Here is a 19,572-nt window from a genome sequence, read left to right as displayed (position 1 = left end):
AACTGAGAAGTCTATATTTAAAGGTATTCTGTGGAATCACAGAACACTGGGAGTGAAGGGGAGCCCACAGGAAACAGAGTCCAACACTCTATTATGCAGATGGGGGAAATTGAGGCCCAGACAGAGGGAGGAGTTGTCCAAACAGAGCATTAGCAGAGCCAGGACAAGAGCCTTGACCTCTTGGTTTCCTGGCTGCCTGACTGTTCATACCCTGACTGAGTTGTCACGATTTTCTGAATCACCTGAAAGGTGGTTTAAAAAGTAGGTTTCCCAGCCCCTTCCCTAGTGCAGGGCTTCTTCAGCTTTGATGTGCAAAAAGACTTGAGACAGACTGGGGAGTTTATTCAGTCCAGGACCAGGTGGGACTGATGGGGGTAGGGACTGTACTTGGGGAGCACAGTTGTAGAGATTGTGAGTCAGGCCGTGGGTTGGGGTCTTGGAATCTAATTTTTAAAATGGGTTTTCTAGGGGATTCTGATATAGTGACCCACTTACCTCACAGCCTGAATTCCTCTACGCCCAGCACCCTGAGAAGCAGGGATGGGAAGGGAATGGAAGGGGAGTGGCTGGTCATAGAATCCCAGAAACTGCTCATTAACTGTCCCCTTTGTGGCTGTGTGGCTCTCTCTCGAGATCTTGTATATGTCCCACTGAACTCCACCAGTCCTTAAAGCTGAGTGTTACTCTGGGTCTGCAGAGGGGTCCATCTGCTCCTGGTTGAGCCCCCAGCAGCAGGCACATGTTGGCACATATTGCCCTCCTGTACACCTGTGTAGATGCTGGTGTGTGCAGAATCTTCCAGAGACACCCAGGGCAGGCAGACAGCCATGCCATCCTCTCCCTCAGAGACCCAATGACCGCAGTAGCAGCTGGTTTATTGGGAGCTTCCACAGAACCACACTGCGCTAGGCACGTGCTATGGATTCTTCCATTCAACTCATAACATACAACAAAATGGTTAAGAATGAGTGATTTGGAACATCCAGGTTAAAATCAGGCTCTGCCCATTATTAGCTGTGTGACCTCTCTGTGCCTGGAGTCCTCATCTGTAAAAGTGTGAAAATGAAAGTTCCGAACTAGCATTGTGGGGATCACTGTATGTGTAAATATCTGGAACAGTTCCTGGCCCAGAATAAATGGTCCATAAATGTCAGCTATTATTGTTACTGTCTTATAGATAGGAAACTTGGGGCTTAGAGAGTTTAAGCAACTTGCCCATGTTCCTATAGCTAGTAAGAGACAGGTGTGTCCACAGTGGCCTGCATTCCCTCTCTCTCTTTCTTCTGCCACACACACACACACACACACACACACACACACACACACACACACACACACACTAGTGCAGACTTCCCGAACTCTACGGGAGAGGCACCAAGCCCATGTCTCAGGGGACCTGGAATTACTAAGGCCCAGAAGTCCCTCCTGGAGCTTCAGGAGGTGGACCATGAGGGCAAAGGCCAGGGGAAGGTTGCGTGGTGCCAGCACTATCTTGAACAGAGTGCTGTAGGGGAGGGCAGATGCTCTCTCCCAGAGTGCACTGTGCACACACAGGCACTTGCTCAAAGGTGGTTCTACCACAGGAGACGCTAATGGGGACTCCTGCCTGGAGGGCTGATTCCTTCAAACGCCCTTGAGCGTCATTCTTTCTTCTCAGGTTCTCTGCCCTGTTTGAGTGTCTCATCTTCATCCTAGTAACAACCTCTTAGCCTCCCAGTCTCTCAGCACCTTCCAAACTACCTTCACACTCTCAACAGAGCAATCTTTAGTTATATCAGGTCACTACCTCCTTCAGAAATCTTCAGAAACTCTGTCTTCTTGTGTACCAAAGCTAGGCTATGGGAGCCTGGCCCCAGTGCAGACACACTCTCTACTCTGGTCATTGCCTTCTAGAGGAAGTTAAGTTTAAGCTTTGGGAGGCAGGAATCACACCAGGTTGCTTTGTATCCCTAAGCATGCTCTCAGTAAATGCCAGAGGTGCTTCTGGCTGCAAGTCAAAGAACCAGCTCAAAATGGCCTTGACCATCTGGGAACTTATTATCTGGTAGAACCAGAAGGCTAGGGTAAGGTTATTCTCCACTGGTTAATTTAGTGGCCTATCATGAACCCATGCTCATTTTATTTTTCTGTGGTAGCATCCAAGAGGCTGGCTTTCTCCTCAAGGTCATCTATACTCATATCACAAAATGGCTGCTGCAGCCCCAAGCAACACATCCTCACACAATAACATCCAAAGGCTAGAGAGGAGATGACTTTTTAAGAGCAAAGAAAAGTTTCCCATAATACTTCCATCTGACCCTTCCTCAAGCATTGGCCCGAATATTGTTATGGGCTCACACCTAAACCAAACACTGGCAAGAGGAATAGAATTCACATGACTGAGTGCTTTGGATCAACTAAGCTTCCCTGAAGCACAAGGCTGCCAGATGCCTGAATATCATGGCAGGAGGGTCTGCCGGCAAGGTGACCTGGTGTCTGATATGCAGGGTGATGGGAGGAAAGGCAGCCTTCCACCTCCCCCCCCACTCCCTTTTCCAACTTAAGGTCATTTCACCATGGTGCCCACCTTCTCTGGCTTCTGGAGGGCTTCTCCTCTCCTTCCCACATCTTTTGTTTTGACCACAGAGAAGCTTGTGGGTCCCTGTGCGTATTCTGCTATTTTGCTGCTTGCGAGGCTTCCATAGGCCATCCCCTCTGTCTGGAATGCACTCCCCACCCATCTCCAGCTTGCTATCTTACCGTGGCTTTAAACATGCAACTCCAGTGCCACATCCTCCAGGAATCCTTCCTTGAGGGTCTTGTCCAGGTGCCCTTCCGGTGGGCCCTGCCAGCGCCTTATTCTGACCCGTCTGTGGAGTGCATCTCTCAATGCCACCATTACCTGTTGACTTGTCTCTCTATCCAACTGGTAGCCCCTGGAGGGTAGGGTCTGTGTCTGCTATACTTGGGAACCTGGAGCCTGGCCCAACATCTGGCACAGAGCCTTCTGTCGGAATTTGTTGAATGAATATATAATGAACATGTTACCCAGAACCCTCAGTATGTCCTGTTTGCCAATTTCTTAGACCAGGGTGGAGGAGCATGCAAACTGGAATCTCAGCCCCAGCTCTGCCTCCAGCTTCCAGATGATTCTTTGCATGTTCTTTCTTCTCTTTGATCTGTTTTTTCATCTTTGGTGCCTACAATTCCCAGGTGTCTCTAGACTCCTCTAGCCTGGGTTTCCCTGAAGATAGGACCCAAGACAAAAACCTGGGGACAGGTAGCTTGTTTGGGAGCTGCTCCCAGGAAACAGGATTGAGAGAGCAGGACAGTGAGACAGAGAAGGAGGAGTGTGTCATTGAGGTTCTGTTCTAGATCACCAGGGCACAACTCCGCTGGGATCTCCTGAGAAGCACATGGGATATTCCTGGAGTTGTGTCCCCAAAGGCTGAGAGATGGAAGCATTTATCTGCCAGCTCTTGCTCCCACTAATTGAAGCTTGTTCTCAACTGCCTTGACTTCCCTGGGCTTCTGGGGTACACTTGTGCATGGACTCGGTGGGCTTCTGTGGTACAGGCAAAGGTTTTGGGTAGAAAGACACACAGAGGGTATTTGAGGTGGGACCGTATCCAGTGGGGTTCTTGCTGGGAACTGCCTGACAGCAGTAGTTACTCAGAAGTGCGCTGAGAGCACCAGCGGCCTCTGTCTTATTTTTGCTTAGGGATATTGTCTTGATTTGAGGGGTTGCTCAGAGGCAATGGTGACCAGTGCTCACCAGGAGTGTTGAGAGCCTGAGCACACTACCAGTGACTTCTTGATGCCCCTCCTTCATTCCAGCTGGCGTCCAACTTCCAGGCCACTGCCCGGATTGGCTCAGAGACAGAGGCCCACTTCACAGCTGCAGAGAGGATGCTGCAATACATGAAGGTGGCACATGGGTTTGGGTCTGGCATGTATCATGGCTTCTGTGATCTCTGTGAGCCCCACTCACCCCTGGGGCCTGAGTCCATTCCAGGAAGCAGCTAGGGATGCTGGTCCTTCTTCCCGTCTTCCCCAGACTCCCACTGGTGTCTCTCTGAAGTGCTTCCATACCTATCAGCCTCTTTGGACCGCATCCCTCACTGCATTCCTGTATGTAGAGGGAATAATCTGTTCTTTTTAGAAATGAGAGGTTTTCCCAAGTACAGTAATAATGATGACAATAATAATTGGCATTGTTATTACTTCTGTTTGTGTCATTGTAGTCAAGGGCACAGATTCTGTAGCCAGAGTGCCTGGGGTCAAGTCGAAGCTTTGCCATTTGAATCATCTGGGTAACCCTGGGCAACTTACTCAATGCTCTGTTCCCCATCTCTGAGTTCGGAAGGATAACCGTATTTACTTTAGTGGGTTATTACAAAAGTGAGATGATGTAATATGTAAAGCACTTAGCACAGTGCCTGGTCCATAGCAAAGGCTCCATAATGTCATTATTAATGAGGCTGAGCCCTTTCTATGGGTCAGATACTGTGTCAAGCACTTTGTATAGACTGTCTCATGGAATCAGAAAACAGTCTTATCACACCAATTGAATGATTATTCACATTTTCCAGATGAGGAAACTGAGACTTGGCCAGGCTGAGCATCTTGCTAAGATCATGCAGGCTGGCACTAAAAGCCAGGTCTCTCGCCCCATTGGATGAGTGGAATTTGTGAATCACAGGGCTCTGGTTTAACACCCAGGAACAGGTTGTGGGACACTGCACTGGCCTGAAGGACTGTGCCTTCAGTCAGGGGACCCTACTTCTTCTCCAGTGCTCTTTCCTCCCCAAACGTCCAACTACTTGCTGCAGAGTTGTGCGCTTGGAGTTCGGCAGATCTGGGTTTGAATCACAGTTTATCCACTCATAAATCATGGATCTTAAGCAAGTCATTTAACCTGTTGGGGCCTCTATTTCTTCGCCTGGGAAATAGAGCTGCAAAGGCCCACCTCACAACAGAAAGATAAAGAGAGATAAAACCCACACAAGGGCTCTGAGCCACGAAACACCCTTCGCAAGGGCTAGTTGGCTCTGCTGCCTTTTTTTGTCACTATTCTAGATTCTATTTCTTTTAGAGCTTCACACAGTGAATTAGGAAAAGTGCTCTGTGTTCGTAACAAAGGGGCCAGCTATATGGTTTCTCACTTTTCTGGGAAAAAACAATGTGTCTTTCAAGTGAGTGGGAGCAGGGGCTGCTCCTCTGGGGGATTTCCTTGGATCACACAGTAGAGGGGCTTGATCTTGGTTCAAGGCAGGCTGAAGTGGTCACACCACTCCACTGCGGGAGGTTGGCAGCTCCACAGGGGAAGGTCTGAGATGGGCGATAACTGCTGCTTTCTTTTTCTTTCTTTAAAAACCAGATGTGTGTCTCTGAGGCTCCTTTACACCTGGAAGGCACCAGTTGTCCCCACGGCTGGCCTCAGCACGGGGAAATCACCTTCCAGGATTATCAGATGAAATACAGAGACAACACACCTGTTGTACTTAAAGGCCTCAACCTGACCATTCACGGCCACGAAGTGGTGGGCATCGTAGGAAGGACAGGCTCCGGTGAGCTGAGCATCCGGGGGAGCCTCCCCAGCCTCTCCTTGGGCCTTTGGGTGCCGGGCCTGCTTTGGGGCGTGTGTTTGCGCAGGCTCACGCGTATATGTATTGGGCCCTCACTCTGTGCTGGGCCCTGTGCTAGACAGACACTGGTGAGCAAAACCCAATGTCCCTGCTATCATGAGATTGCAGAGGAGACAGATGTTGAACAGACCAGCAAATAAAGACAAACATACAATTACACCTCTTGGCGGCTGCAATGAAGAAAATCAGCAAGGTGGTGTTAGGCAGAGCAACAGGGGTCGGTGGTCCTGGGTCCTGAGGCCAGCGTTGGCGTGGAGACGGAAAGCACGTGGGGAGGAGCGCTTCCACGCAGGGGTCTTGCCCGGGTGAAGAGCCAGGAGAGAGTCAAATCTAGGTCTACTTTTCCTTCTTCCCACCCCCTCCCCATCGTGATCCTCTCTCATCAGCTTCCTTCCTCTTCTTGTCTCCTTTCTTTCTCCTCCTCTACTCTTTTCCCTTCCTGCTGCTCATCCCTTTGGAAGATCTGGTCCAAGTGTCCTTCCCTTCACCTCTTTGTGTTGTTCAAAGACACGGTTCAGATTGGGTTCTTGCCCCCTTGTCCCTGACACTTGGGCACCCCGGAGCTGCCTCCTCCAAGCGGCCTCCTGGATGACATGAGCTGCATGTCATCCACTCAGCACTCTTGCAAGTGTTTGCACCTCCACAGGATAAAGAGGTTCCCACGATCTTCTTTTAGGTGTCCTTCCCTTGCTACTTTTCACCTGCTAGTTGGCCTGGCAGGGCTGGGATCTGGCATGGAGAAGGTTTTGGTACATGCTGATCCAACTAACTATATTCATTCAGTAGGTATTCATTGAGCACCTACTGCATGCCTGGGAAGCTAAAGGTAAACAAGACATACAGCTTCTACCCTCACAGATCTTCTCTTTGAGAACAGGGTTGAAAACACAAATGTTTTTGAGGCCTGGCAGGTTCCATAGATGAGTGACATGGGGGGTGCTGTTAGGGGAGTGGGGTGGGCAGGGTAGTGACAGGCGAACACTGTCTTCACCGCAGCTGCACTTAAACTCCAGCTCCTTGCTGCCTGGGGAGATGAGGGCCTGGTGTTGCCAGTTCTACTGAGTTTCAAGAGAAACATGCAATTTGAATTTTTATATCTGGGATTTTTTTTAATGCTGGGAAGGAATTAAAAAGTAAACTAATATGTTCATGTGAAACAAAACATATACATGTAAGCTGGCTTTGGTCCTGGGCTCCATGTGTGTCCTCTGATTGAGGCTACAGAATGCTGCTCATGGCTTTGGGCACCACATGGAGCAAAGACCCCCAACCCCATTCTACCCTCTTGGGGCTCACAATGATAAAGAAGAGTCATGGATGCCAGGTGTGACCTCTGCTTCCCCTAGAGCAGACCAGGAAACTGAGGCCCCACTTGTGTCTTGTCCAACAGGGAAGTCCTCCTTGGGCATGGCTCTCTTCCGCCTGGTGGAGCCTATGGCAGGCCGGGTTCTCATCGATGGCGTGGACATCTGCAGTATCGGCCTGGAGGACCTGCGGTCCAAGCTCTCTATTATCCCTCAAGATCCAGCACTGCTTTCAGGAACCATCAGGTGGGTGCTAGGCCAGAGGCCAGCCTGGTGCGGAGGACAGACTGCTTGGAGAGGTCACAGGACAAGGATTCCAGCACTGGACTGCCTCTAGTTGGCTGAAGACCAATGACCCAGTTTCCAGGCCTCCAATCTCCTTGGTATGCTGGGCCACTCATGCCTAGTTCATCCGCCTTGCTAAAGTTCTGTTGAGGATTGAAGGGGGCCATGATACACATAAAAGCACTTTGGAAACCACTATATCTTAAACAAAAGCAAGGCATATTATTATTTTTTAAAAAACCAGCCAGTTGCTGTAGGGTGAGCCTGTAGTCCCAGCTGTTTGGGAGGTTGAGGCAGGAGGAACACTTTAGTCCAGGATTTCGAGGCTGTAGTGCACTATGATTGCTCCTGCGATTAGCTATTGCACTTCAACCTGGGGCAACATAGCAAGACCACCATCTCTATAAAAAACAAAACAAAAAACATGGTGGGATTGGTCAGATTTCAGTACACCATTTAACACTTGCACTGTGGCTACCATATTCTTTCTTGTCTAGATGTAACTTATTCTCTTCTCTCTGCCCAATAAAGCCCTGGGGACATTGTTAGGAAGTGCTTCTTCATGGGTACACATTCTAGACAGTGGAGATGTGAGAAAGAGTCCAAGTAGACTAGGCAGTGAAACAGACAGAACTGGATCTTATAGCCTTTCTATTTCTGCAGGAGTCAGGGACTATACTTTATCCAGATTAGTGCTCTCACTTGACAATACACTTAAGCTGGAAAGGAACACAAAGGCTTGGAGACTGAGGAAGACCAATGCTTTAGAAAACAAGCAGGATCCCCCATGTTTCAGTGATATTTAAGGGGCATTCTTAGAGGTAAGGAGATAAATTGACCCTAAGAACACTCCTTCATTCTTCTGCCCATTTAACTTGCCTTTCCTGAGCTTCTGCCAAGTTAAGACACTGTGCTAGGTACTGGGACACTTTGCTGAATGAACACTTCCTCTGCTACTCCCAGGAGCTCATCGTGCAGTTGAGGAGGACGGTCGTATATAGGTGTTTGACCCAATAAATTACACTATAAGGAAGTAATTGCTAGACTAGAGATATGAACAAAGTACTAAGAGTGGGATGCCACTCTTGGCTCCCTTAGTACTTTGTTCATAACTCTGCCTGGGTTAGTCCAGAAAGGCTTCACAGAGGAGGGAAGCAGGGTCTTGGTAGATAAGTAGGAGCCTGCCTGGCAGGAAAGGGGTGAACAGCATGTGCACAGACATAGGGTCTCAAAATGACTAGGCTGTGTTAAGAAAATGAGAGAACATTTAGAAATAGATTTCTGTGTTAAGGTAGAACTTGGCTGATTCTATTGTACCTTGGTATAAAGAGCAGTAAAAATATGGACTAAGGTTTAGTGAGCATTTATATGACAACCATATGCCTTAATAGACTATCTCATGTAACTTTTCACAACAAACCTATTAGGTTGTTTTATTATCCTCATTTTACAGATGATGAGACTGAGCTTGGAGAGAAAAGTGACTTGTTCAAAGACACACAAGTAAAAAGTAAAGATGAGATATAACCCAGGTAGTCCAAACCCATTATCTGTGATATATCCCCTTTGCTGCAGGAAGAAATGTGACTGAAATTTAGAAAATCTGGGTTCTTATCCTCTTGGCTCTAAGAATGCCCCTTAAATATTACCGAAACATGGGGAATATAGCTTATTTTCTAATACATCAGTCTTCCTCAGTCTCCATGCCTTTGTGTTCCCTCCCAGCTAAAGCGTATTGTTAAGTCATCCTAGCTGTCATACTGACTTGTGGTGTGACCTTGAGCCAGCCATTTAAAACTAATAAGCCATAATTTCCTCATAAGTGAAAAGGGTATACCCATCCCATGGGAGAAGGGTTGTCAAATGAGCTAATCTGTGAAGATGCTTTAGAGACTATCAAATGTCACACAAATAAAACATTCTACCTGCCACTTCTTTAACACAATTTAGCCTTACAAAATATGTGTGTCTGCCAGAATCAGGGAAGGATAAAACAGAGGTTAATAGGTTTCAATCAGGCTGCATGGTTGCATAACAAGGGTGTGTCTATAATGTTGCCATGTCAAGTGAAAGTGCAAATCTTGCTGGGTATAAAGACCAGATAGATACCCACCTGATGCTAGTTTCCTGGATGATCAGTTAGGATTCTTTTCACTACAGGAGACAGAAAAGCCAACCCCACTACAATAAGCTACCACTTCACACCTACTAGAACGGATATATATTCACAATAGCAAAAAGGTGGAAACAACCCAAGTGTCTTTCAATAGGTGAATGTGGTATATACAGACAATAGAATATTATTGTCTGTAGAATATTATTATAGAATAAACAACATCTGGTATATACAGACCATAGAATATTATGCAGCCCTAAAAAGAGTGAAATCTTGCTATATCCTACAACATTGAGGGACCTTGGAAACATTATACTAATTGAAATAAGCCAGACACAGAGGGACAAGTGATTCTACTTGTATGAGATAGCTGGAAGGGGCAAATTCTTACAGACAGAGGGTGGAATGGACGTTACCAAGGGCTGGGGAGGGGAGGGGCAAAAGGCTAAGAAATTTAATAGGTATAGAATTTTTGCTGAGAATAATGAAGAAGTTTTGGAGGTAGTGGTGATGGTAACAAAGTATTGTTAATATATTTAATGTCTCTGAATTGTACACTTACAAGTGGTTAACCTGAAAATACTATGTTATGGATATTCTACCACAAAAATAGAACAAACCCACATGACAAGAAAAAAGGCTTCTATTGACTCATGATATAGAGAAGGTCACGGCTGAATTCAAGGAGGCAGTTTTTCCCTAGCTTTGCCTTTGCTTCATTTTCAATGTCCACTTAAGGGCCCTGGGAGCTCCCTGTGTCCTGCTCTTGTGGCAAGATGGCTGTTGTTTCTCCTGTTGAATCCAGTGAGAAAGAGAGCTTGTCTCTTTTCCCATGGTTACCTCAACAATCCTGAGATATGCTCTGATTGGCTACCTTTCCACCCTGAATAATCACCATGGCCAGGGATTGCCATGTGTTGACTGGCTTATACTCAAGTGCCTTGTGCTGTCCCCAGGGTGGGTGGTGGAGCCTTAGTTCGAGGGCTGGGAAGATGTGGGCCCCAAACAAAACTTGGGGTCTGCTGCCTGCCGAAGGAATGGGGGCTGGGGGAGGCACAAGAAATGACCGCTCATGGTGGTTCCACGAGTCTCCCTAAACCCCTAATCCAGTTCTATCCATTCTTGGTCATTGACTGGGTTTATACATGAGTATTCAAAGGTTGGGTAAGGTTGTTGAACTCTTCTTCCCACATGGCAGATTCAACCTTGATCCCTTTGACTGTTACACCGACCAGGAGATCTGGGATGTCTTGGAGAGGGCATTCCTGACCAAGACTGTAAGTAACTCTGAGACTCAATTCTTGATCCAAGCCTACATTATGAGGGGTTGGTCCTTTGGGGCTCCCCTCACATGGTATTCCAGCTGCTGCTGTGTTGGGTAACAGATGATATAATCTCTTGGAGAAGAGATGACTTGGAATTCCTAAATAAAGGCTGACGGCATTCAGACACCAACAGGTGTCAGGCACTGTTCTGAGCTCAGAACAGTCTCAGACAAGGCAATTAAGGCCTTTACCCTCCTGGTGCTTACATTCCATGGGAGATAAAAGCAACACATAACTGCACCAGGTACTTTCAGACAGTGGTTAGTGTTGCAAAGGTAGTAAGGAGATCAACAGACAAATCAATGGGGGAGCAGTTCTTTTCAATTGGGTGGCCAGGCAAGACCTCTTCAAGAATGTGACAGTTGAGCTGAGACCAAAGACTGAAGGGCAGCTGGGAAAAGATCCTTGAGAGAGCTTTCCAGGCACAGGAGCTAGTGTATGCAAAGGTCCTGAGATAAGACAGAGCTGGGTGCAGTTAAGGAACAAGAAAACCAGAGGCTGGGATGTCAAGAGAGGGGGGCGTATTACAAATGCAGCAAGAGAGGGAGAGGCAGTCAGGGCAGGCCTCACCCCATTCTTGGTCATTCACTGGGTTTGAATTTGCCTCTTCCACAGTGCCAACATGTTGTTTCTTCTTTCCCCGTATCACAGATCTCAAAGTTCCCCAAAGGACTGCAAGCAGAAGTTGTGGAGAATGGTGAAAACTTCTCTGTAGGTGAGAGGCAGCTGCTCTGCATTGCTCGAGCTCTCCTTCGCAATTCCAAGGTGAGACTACCACCATTGGGTGGCCGTGAGAAGCCACAGATGATGCTCGGCATGGGAAGCCACACTGGCTCTTTCTTCCTCTGTTACCACAGGACAGTGGGCACTGTGCTGTGTGTCCTCCCCCCTCCAAAACAACAACAACAACAACAACAACAAAAACCCACCAAAAACCAAAACCCGAAGAGCTCACTCCTTTCACCGGGTGCCTTTTCCTGTGCACCTGTGGAGACACAGTGGTGGAAAGTCTCAGCCTGTGCTGCCTGATCTCCTTTAACTTACAACTCACCTGAAATGGTCCATCACTCGAACCAAATTACGGTGCTCTTTTACTAGCAAAATGGCAAAAGTTTGGAAACTTGTTGATTTTCAAGTCACCTACCATATACTCTTCTTAAGACTTGGATGCAGGACATCCTTTTCATACTTTCTAGAATTGGGAAGGAGATGACAGCTGATCCAGGGCAATGCTGCTTATTTTTAAAAGCTTGATGTACAGTATTTCTAGAAAGCTTCCGAATGTTTTGTCCATAATTTCAGGTGTTTGAGTACATGGGGTAGCCAGGAGCAAACCTCTCTCACAAGTGATACAACACACATGAACACAAACACATGTACACAAACACATGTATACCTTCTCCATACTCACACAGGCATACATGCTTGTGCACACACATCATGGTTACTTAATGATAAATGCCAACAATGTTGGTGCAGACTGTCAGAGCTGTGGGAAAGAGCGCAGTGGGGCCTGAATCGAAGGAGGTTTCAGAGCTGGTAGGAGATTCCCCCTCTTCCTAAGGGGGTAGGACAAAAGAATTACCAGGACGTGTGCAGCACTTCCTGAACTTCTCAGTTCCCTATTTTGGTTAATTAGTCACTTCTGAGTGCAAAATTGTTTCCTTTGGGTTGCTTTCCAAAGCTGAATCATTGCTTTATGACTTTTGTCATATTTATGTATCATCTCCCTTTTTAAAAACAGCCTCATCCTGAACAGTAATATTTGTGAAGTCATATTTTCAGTGCTGATTATAGTCTTCTTTTTCTTTTCTTTTATCTTTTTCTTTTTTTTTTTTTTGAGTTGGAGTCTCACTCTGTCGCCCAGGCTGGAGTGCAGTGGCATGCTCACGGCCACCACAGCCTCAATGTGCTGGGCTCAGACGATCCTTCTGCCTCAGTTTTCCAAGTAGCTGGAACTACAGGCATGCACCACTATGCCTGGTTAATTTTTTGATTTATTGTAGAGACGAGGACTCACCAAGTTGCTCAAGCTGTTCTCGAATCCCTGGGCTCAGGCAATCCTCTTGCCTCCACCTCCCAAGTGCTGGGATTACAGGCTTCAGCCACCGCGCCCGGCCTTGGTTATAGTTTTCTAATGTATACCGTTAATGAAATAATACAAAAATGTAAAGCTAAAAAAATGTATATATACATAGTGGATGGACCATATGCCTCCCAGGGTGTGTGTGTGGAGAACATTGCTCTACTCTAAGTCAGGCAAATGGAAAGTCAGTTAAAACAACAAGAAGTTGCCACTGGGCCATTTTCACTATTAAGAACTTAGTGCTCTGGTCACAAAAGCATACCTAGCTCTTGGTGGAGACCCACCATTCTCTTCATAATATAGCAGATAACTAGGGCTCAGGTGGGCTCTGAAGTCAGCTCTGTTCTCTCACGTTCCAGCTAAGGAAATGAAAGCCTGGAGGGGAAGGGACTTGAACAATTAGTGGTGGAACTGAGACGAGACCTGGGTCTCTGGGGCCCATGGCGGCTGCCTTCACCTCTGCTTTGTATCCACCAGATCATCCTCATTGATGAAGCCACAGCTTCTATTGACTTGGAGACCGACACCCTGATCCAGCGCACAATCCGAGAAGCCTTCCAGGGCTGTACAGTGCTGGTCATCGCCCACCGCATCACCACCATCCTGAACTGTGATCGCATCCTGGTCATGGCCAATGGGCAGGTGAGAGCTGTGTCCCTGGGCTGGTGAGGGAATGAATGGAGGCTAAGGCTACCACTGCAGAGGGCCTTTGAGTCCTCCAAGGTTGAGCTCAGCTGTGTCCCGGTCCACTCCTCTCCTTTCTCCATCTTCTAGGTGGTGGAGTTTGACAGGCCCGAGGTCCTGCAGAAGAAGCCCGGGTCATTGTTTGCAGCCCTGCTGGCCACAACCACTTCCTCACAGTGTTAAGAAGAAGTAGAGACTGCATGGAGGCTGGTGGCCAAGCTCGGAGGTCCCGGTGCAATTTTAAGTTCTGCGGTCTATGACCTCCTTGTTTAGAGGTGGCAATTTCTCCTGGAAGCAGAGTTGAAAATGTGGGGGGTGCTGGGATGGAAAAGAAGATTCAGTGAGCAAAATCTAGAGTGGCCTACTCTGCGGCTCCCAAAACGTTAGAACCCCAGAACCACTTAAGACCATGGGATCCTATGATCATGTGTCTCCTTTTAACTTAACATGCTGAATAATTTTATAATAATGTAAAAGCTTAGTATAGTTTTCTGATCTGTGTTAGGAGTGTTACAAATGATGTATTGATTTTGTAAAATAAAACGAAGGAAAAGTGATTTTCTTTGTTCTGCTTTCCGTGTTAGCTAGTACTCATTCAGTTGCAAGGAACAGAACTCCCTCAAACTGACTTCTGGGGGAAAAAAGATTTGACTGGTTCATGATGTAACAGAAAGGTCCAGAAAATGCCCGGGTTGGGTGCTAGTAGCAAAAAGATGTCTGTCTTGAAGTCTCTGTTTGTCTTCTCTTGGCTCTCTTTTCCTTTGTCTGGCTTCACTTTCCGCCTTTTGCCTCATGGGGGCAATGTGTTTGCCAGCAGCTCCAGGCTCACATCCTACCTGCTAGGTATACTGCCAGGTCTTCTTTTCCCAGTAAGTGCAGCAAAAGTCCCAAGACTTGATGTCATTGGGCCAGCTTAGGTCATGTGCTCATCCCTGATCAATCATGTACGAGCCTGTTGGAATACAGCAATTTGCCAGGCCCGAGTCATAGGTCCATACCTGGGCCTGGGAACCAGGTAAGCTTCCCCCAATCATATGGACTGAGAATAAAGGGGTTTGCTTCTCCAAGATAAAATTGGGCTCCTACCACCTGAAGGAGGAATGGATATGGATGGGCCAGGCCCAAAATAGTAGCTGTTGACTATGTTTATTTACTGATTAGGAGCACAAACAAGCAGAATAAAGAGTTATTTTATAGTATATGCCAACTGGAAATAAGATCATTTGTTCTCTCTCTCTCTCTCTTGCTTCCCACTCCCCCTTGCCCCCAGCACGTGGTTATAGATACATAAATAGAAAAGGTAGTTATTTTAGTTTTTCTTTGCTTTTTGTTTTTTGTAGAAGTCTCACTCTATTGCCAAGGCAGGAGTGCAGTGGCACGATCATGGCTACCGCAAACTCGACCTTAGGTGATCCTTCTACCTCAGTGTCCCAAGTTGCTGGGACCACCAAGCCTGGCTAATTTTTTAATTTATTGTAGAGACAAGGTCTCGCCATTTTGCCCAGGCTGGTCTCAAACTTCTGGGCTCAGGCAATCCTCTCCCCTTGGTCTCCTAAAGTGCTGGGATTACGGGCATGAGCCACTGTGCCCGGCAAGGTAATTATTTTTAATTTCCTTCTAGGGAGACCTCATTGTTGGGGAAAATAGGTTTCAAAGTATTTTCCTTTTGTTTTCATATTATGGTATCTGATTTTTCCCCAAATGCCATCAGAAAAATCAATTCAGTAAACTATTATGTCTTACTCTGTTTTTGTGCACTGGGGTAGGTACTGGGAATGAAATGATGTCCCTGCCCTCATGGAATTTGGAGCCTCCTGAGAGTAAGTAAATAGTAAGACAGTAAACAGGTAAACAGGCCATTCCAGAACAGAGCCACGGGGTGTGGTGGGGTGGAGGTAGGCACATTAAGGACAGGGTCTAGACAATTTGGGCAGTCAGAGCAGGCTTTCTGGTGGAAGTGAGGACGTGGCTCACTGAGACCGACAAATGAACAAACACTTACTCAGATGAAGGAGATTAGGGCAAGAAAGAATGTTCAAGACAGAGAATAGCAAACAAATCCCTGCAGAAACGAACTCTTACAGGCGCTGATCAATCCCTGGACCAGAGAATGCCCAAGTCCTGGAGTCAGTCTTCCCTTGCCTCCCCAGGATTCTCTAGCTTCCTCAGGGCTTTTCTCTCTCAGAAATCTCTTCCCCCGGAAGCCTTGCTTTTTTCTTGTTGGGCCCTGAAAAGTACCCGTGAGCTCCACCTGCTGCCATCCCAGCACAACTCTGCAAGTTCACAGAGTTGCTCATCTGCAAATTGAAGGTGACTCGACTACGATTGTCCCCTTCTGGAGCCACTGTGTCATGGTGAGAAAGCGTTCTACTCAAGCACCAAGCATGCTGCTGCGTTTTCCTTGAGGCGACCAGCAGGTGGCAGCCTCTTCCCAAAAATGCAGGGGAGGCCTCGCCAGTTTCAGAACTGGCCAGATCCACTGAGAATTCACCAAGAAAAAAGTGTTGACCCTGGAGCCAGAGAAAGGTCTGGATCTGCAGGGCCCCTTCCCACCTGCCCCTGTCCCCACCCTCCAGCAGCAAGATATGAGAACCATTGGCTCCAAACAACAAAGCAGAGCTTTTTGAAAAGTGGTATTAATTTTAAAAACAATATAGGTAATATTTTACTCCTTAAACAGAATGGTAAAAGTATATGAGTTTTTTTGTTTGTTTTAAATAATCCTTTATACTCTTTTGGGTTTCAGAAATATTTTATAATAAAAATTGTAAAAACCGGTATTTAATATTTCAAAAGTACTACAAAAATAATTGTACAGTGATGAGAAAATGAAGGACTTTGTTGTACTTCTTTGTATTTAATGACTTTTTTTCAATTACATACCGGTAGAGAGGAGATCAGGGGTTCTACGGCTCTAACTGTGCATGAGCTAGAGTGATGTGGCCCAGTCACAGCAGTCGATGTACAAGGAAGGAGACAGTCCCATTGGCCCCGGCCCTGTCCTGCCCTCTGTCTACAGCTCTGGATTCTCCATTCTAAGAAAAGCAGTGACAAATGAAGGGTCTTTGTTCAAAAAAACAGCACTATGGTGGCATGAACAGCATGTCGTGAGAGGGACTGTAGGGAAGAGCTCAGACTTCAGTCTTCACGTTCTTGCAGGCCTTCATCCAGAAGTGTCCCCAGCCCAGGAGGCACGGGCCTTCAGGCCATTGGAAAGGTCCTGGAGAGGAGGGAGCTCCTGTGGTTGGGAGAATTTTCTGACTTGGAGAGCTCTCTCCTGTGTAGGGTGAGGGGCACTGTTGTTATCCCCAGCCTGAGAGGGGTTCTGCATAGAGAGGTTCTCAATCACGAATGAGTGTCCAAATTGCCTGAAAAGCTAAAATACAGATTTCTGGGCCCTGGCCTTATACTGTCTGATTCAGTAGATCTGGGGTGAGGCTTATGAATTTGCCTTTCTGACAGTTCCCAGATGCTTCTGCGGCTGGCCCTGGGACCACACTTTGAGAATCCAGAGGCTAGCTAAGATCACTCTGTTTTATATGATCTAGACGGGGGGAAGAGGGGCGGTTCAAACCCCCTTCTAATGTGCACCCCAATGTTTCTGTGCATTTCCAGGTCACTTTTATTTTTATGGCCTTCTTTGGTTCAGGCTTCCTGAGCATTCACTAGGCCAAAAATACTCACCTTTGCTCCTCACATTGATCCTGAAGGAGAATTCAGCACTTTCCCTTATTTCCTTTGCACATGTACACAACTTTAGTGACATTTTAGGCCGAAGGTGGGGTTTATAGCCTAATAAGTCAACAACTTCCAATAGAATATCAAGCACCTACCTTCTTAAGGATTCCCTCTCCACTTCCTGCCCCTTCTGGCTCCTTTCCTCTCTGCTTCTCCAGGTACCCTCTGTGTCCTCTCTGCCCCCACCTCCCAATTCTTGGACATGTTCTGCACGGAGCCATTTTGTTCTCGCTTTTGATGCCTTTGCCTGCCAAGCAAGTCATCAGGGTCTCAAAATCTGTCCCAAGAGACCTATCAAGGCAGTTTGCTAAACAAAAGTGGTTTCCACTCTATGAGACATTCTTGTGCCAGCTGTTAAGATTGTAAAATTTTACCCCATTATCCTAAGTGTCCCTGATTTTATTCCCCTGTCTCATTTAGATAATTACAACTATGTCAGAGTCAAAAGTAACTTAAGACGTCGTCAGTCCAGATGTCCTTCGCCCATGGTCCATGAATCTCTCAGTTAGATTCAGGATATCTGTGCATTTGAATGGGAAAAGAATTACGTTTTCATTTTTACTAATTGAAATTAAGCATTTCCTTTGATAATGAGACAACAAACTACTTGGTTTTAGCAGTATCTGGAACTTTTCACCAACAGAAATCGAAGATATTCTCAAATCTCATTTAAATTGTTTCAGATATCTCAAAATATTACTTACATGCATCAATGCTTTGAAATTATAGAGTAGTATTAGACCTTGTAGATCATGTTACTTAGTGCATTAATATAGAAGCGTATGGCATACAGCTTTTTAAATATGTATTATGAGAACCACGTTTCTGTATAATTGATTATCTTTGCAGTCCTATGTACTTTATTTTTATTTTTTTGAATGCAGGATTTATTGAGAGGACAGAAAAGCTCCCACCATGGGAGGGGACCCGAAGAGGTTGCCCTGCAATCCTATGTACTTTATTTTGTGCATAGAAACACTTTTTCTGAGAATACACCTGAGTGCCAGAGAGGTCCATGGCACAAAACAGTTTAAGAATTCTCATCTGAGTCAGCTCTGTGATTTTACAGCTGGAACATGAGTCCAGACAAAGGAGACACCTTGCCCACAATACACCACTGGTTTTCAACAGGCTAGCTGAGAACTCAAATCTAAAACAGGAGAGGAGAGAAAGTGAGAAGGAAGAGTCGGCCCATAGTAAAGGTTGGGATAAAGGCCTCACCCCAATACTGGGATCACCATGGTATGTTAAAAGCAGAAGGTACAGAATGAACAGGCAGACCCCTTCCCAGACGTTCTGTTTCCAATGGCTGGCCTCCCTTTACCCAGCTCTTGCCACTCACTGGAGCAAATCTAAGTAGCAGGAAGGTAAAACTGTCTCTTCAGAGCAACGAGGAGTGTAATTTCCTGACTTAATGGCTGTGTTCTTTGCCAAATTCTTGGTTTTCAAATGCTTTGCAGTCTGCACTGTACTCTAGAGACAACCATATTGATTCGAGAAATTTCTGTTCAGTATGGGGGTCTCAGTCCCATTCAGCTTTCACTGAAACGCTCCCCACTTCCATCTCCCCCACATATCAGTGTAATCCACTGTTCTGGGGTGTGCCTGTTCATGGTTTAGACTCACAGAGCATGCTCACTACACCATTTCACAGAAAGTACATGTCCTAAGACTGCACAGTTGCCAGAAAGGGACGAGTTTTTGCTCTGAGTTCCTTAACAGTCAATCAATACAAAGGAGGAAACAGGTGTCTTACAGGATTGAGCCAACTATTGAAAGAAAAAATGTAGGTGTTCACAATTAGCATTGCCTTCCTGTTCTGAGGATGGAGCATAATCTTTTACATGCTTGGGGCGAGTCTTCCTTCCCACGCTCAGTCAGGTCTCTGAGCCGAGGAACTTGCTGGGGTCCTCTATGCTGCAGGTTGTGGAGTGGCCAGAACTCACATTTTCTGCCCACGAAATCTTTCTGTTCTTCATTAGAGGGCTTGTTCTCTAGTTGTTGTGTGCATGTATTTCTGGTTCACTAATCCTATTGTTGCTTTACTTCTACTTACTTCCTCTACTTGTTGTTTTAAAAGTCTATTCAAATTCCAAATTACAGCCCACTCGGTGGCTCAGCCTGTAACCCCGTGCCTTTGGGAGGCTGAGGTGAGTGGATTGCCTGAGCCCGCGGGTTCGAAACCTGCCTGGGCAGCAAGACCTCATCTCTACAATAAATCAAAAAACCAGCCAGGCGTGGTAGCGCACGCCTGTAGTTCTGGCTACTTGGAAGGCTGAGGCGGAAGGATGGCTGGAGCCCAGCAGGCGAGGCTGCGGTGGCCGGGAGCAGCCACTGCACTCCAGTCTGGGCGACTGAGTGAGACTCCAACTCAAAAAAAAAAAAAAAAAAAAAATTCCAAATTACA

At 46.6% G+C, this 19,572-nt stretch overlaps 1 protein-coding gene across 1 annotated transcript in view; it reads left to right on the top strand.

Annotated features, from left to right (window-relative positions):
• Positions 1-19,572, top strand: part of ABCC11 (ATP binding cassette subfamily C member 11) — a 73,268-nt gene that overhangs the window by 46,356 nt on the left and 7,340 nt on the right. The window contains exons 24-32 of the mRNA XM_008067515.2: positions 3,817-3,906; positions 5,360-5,549; positions 7,018-7,177; positions 10,531-10,609; positions 11,309-11,422; positions 13,221-13,385; positions 13,518-13,605; positions 15,694-15,781; positions 16,587-16,713. Coding sequence (XP_008065706.2) covers positions 3,817-3,906; positions 5,360-5,549; positions 7,018-7,177; positions 10,531-10,609; positions 11,309-11,422; positions 13,221-13,385; positions 13,518-13,605; positions 15,694-15,781; positions 16,587-16,713 — 1,101 coding nt within the window. The remainder of the gene's footprint in view (positions 1-3,816; positions 3,907-5,359; positions 5,550-7,017; positions 7,178-10,530; positions 10,610-11,308; positions 11,423-13,220; positions 13,386-13,517; positions 13,606-15,693; positions 15,782-16,586; positions 16,714-19,572) is intronic.

The sequence above is a fragment of the Carlito syrichta genome, unplaced genomic scaffold (genome assembly GCF_000164805.1).
Source record: "Carlito syrichta isolate Samal-C Ts95f unplaced genomic scaffold, Tarsius_syrichta-2.0.1 Scaffold309650, whole genome shotgun sequence".
Classification (NCBI taxonomy): Eukaryota; Metazoa; Chordata; class Mammalia; order Primates; family Tarsiidae; genus Carlito; species Carlito syrichta.
Note: the sequence above shows the minus strand (reverse complement) of the source record. Positions and strands in the feature narration are given on the sequence as shown.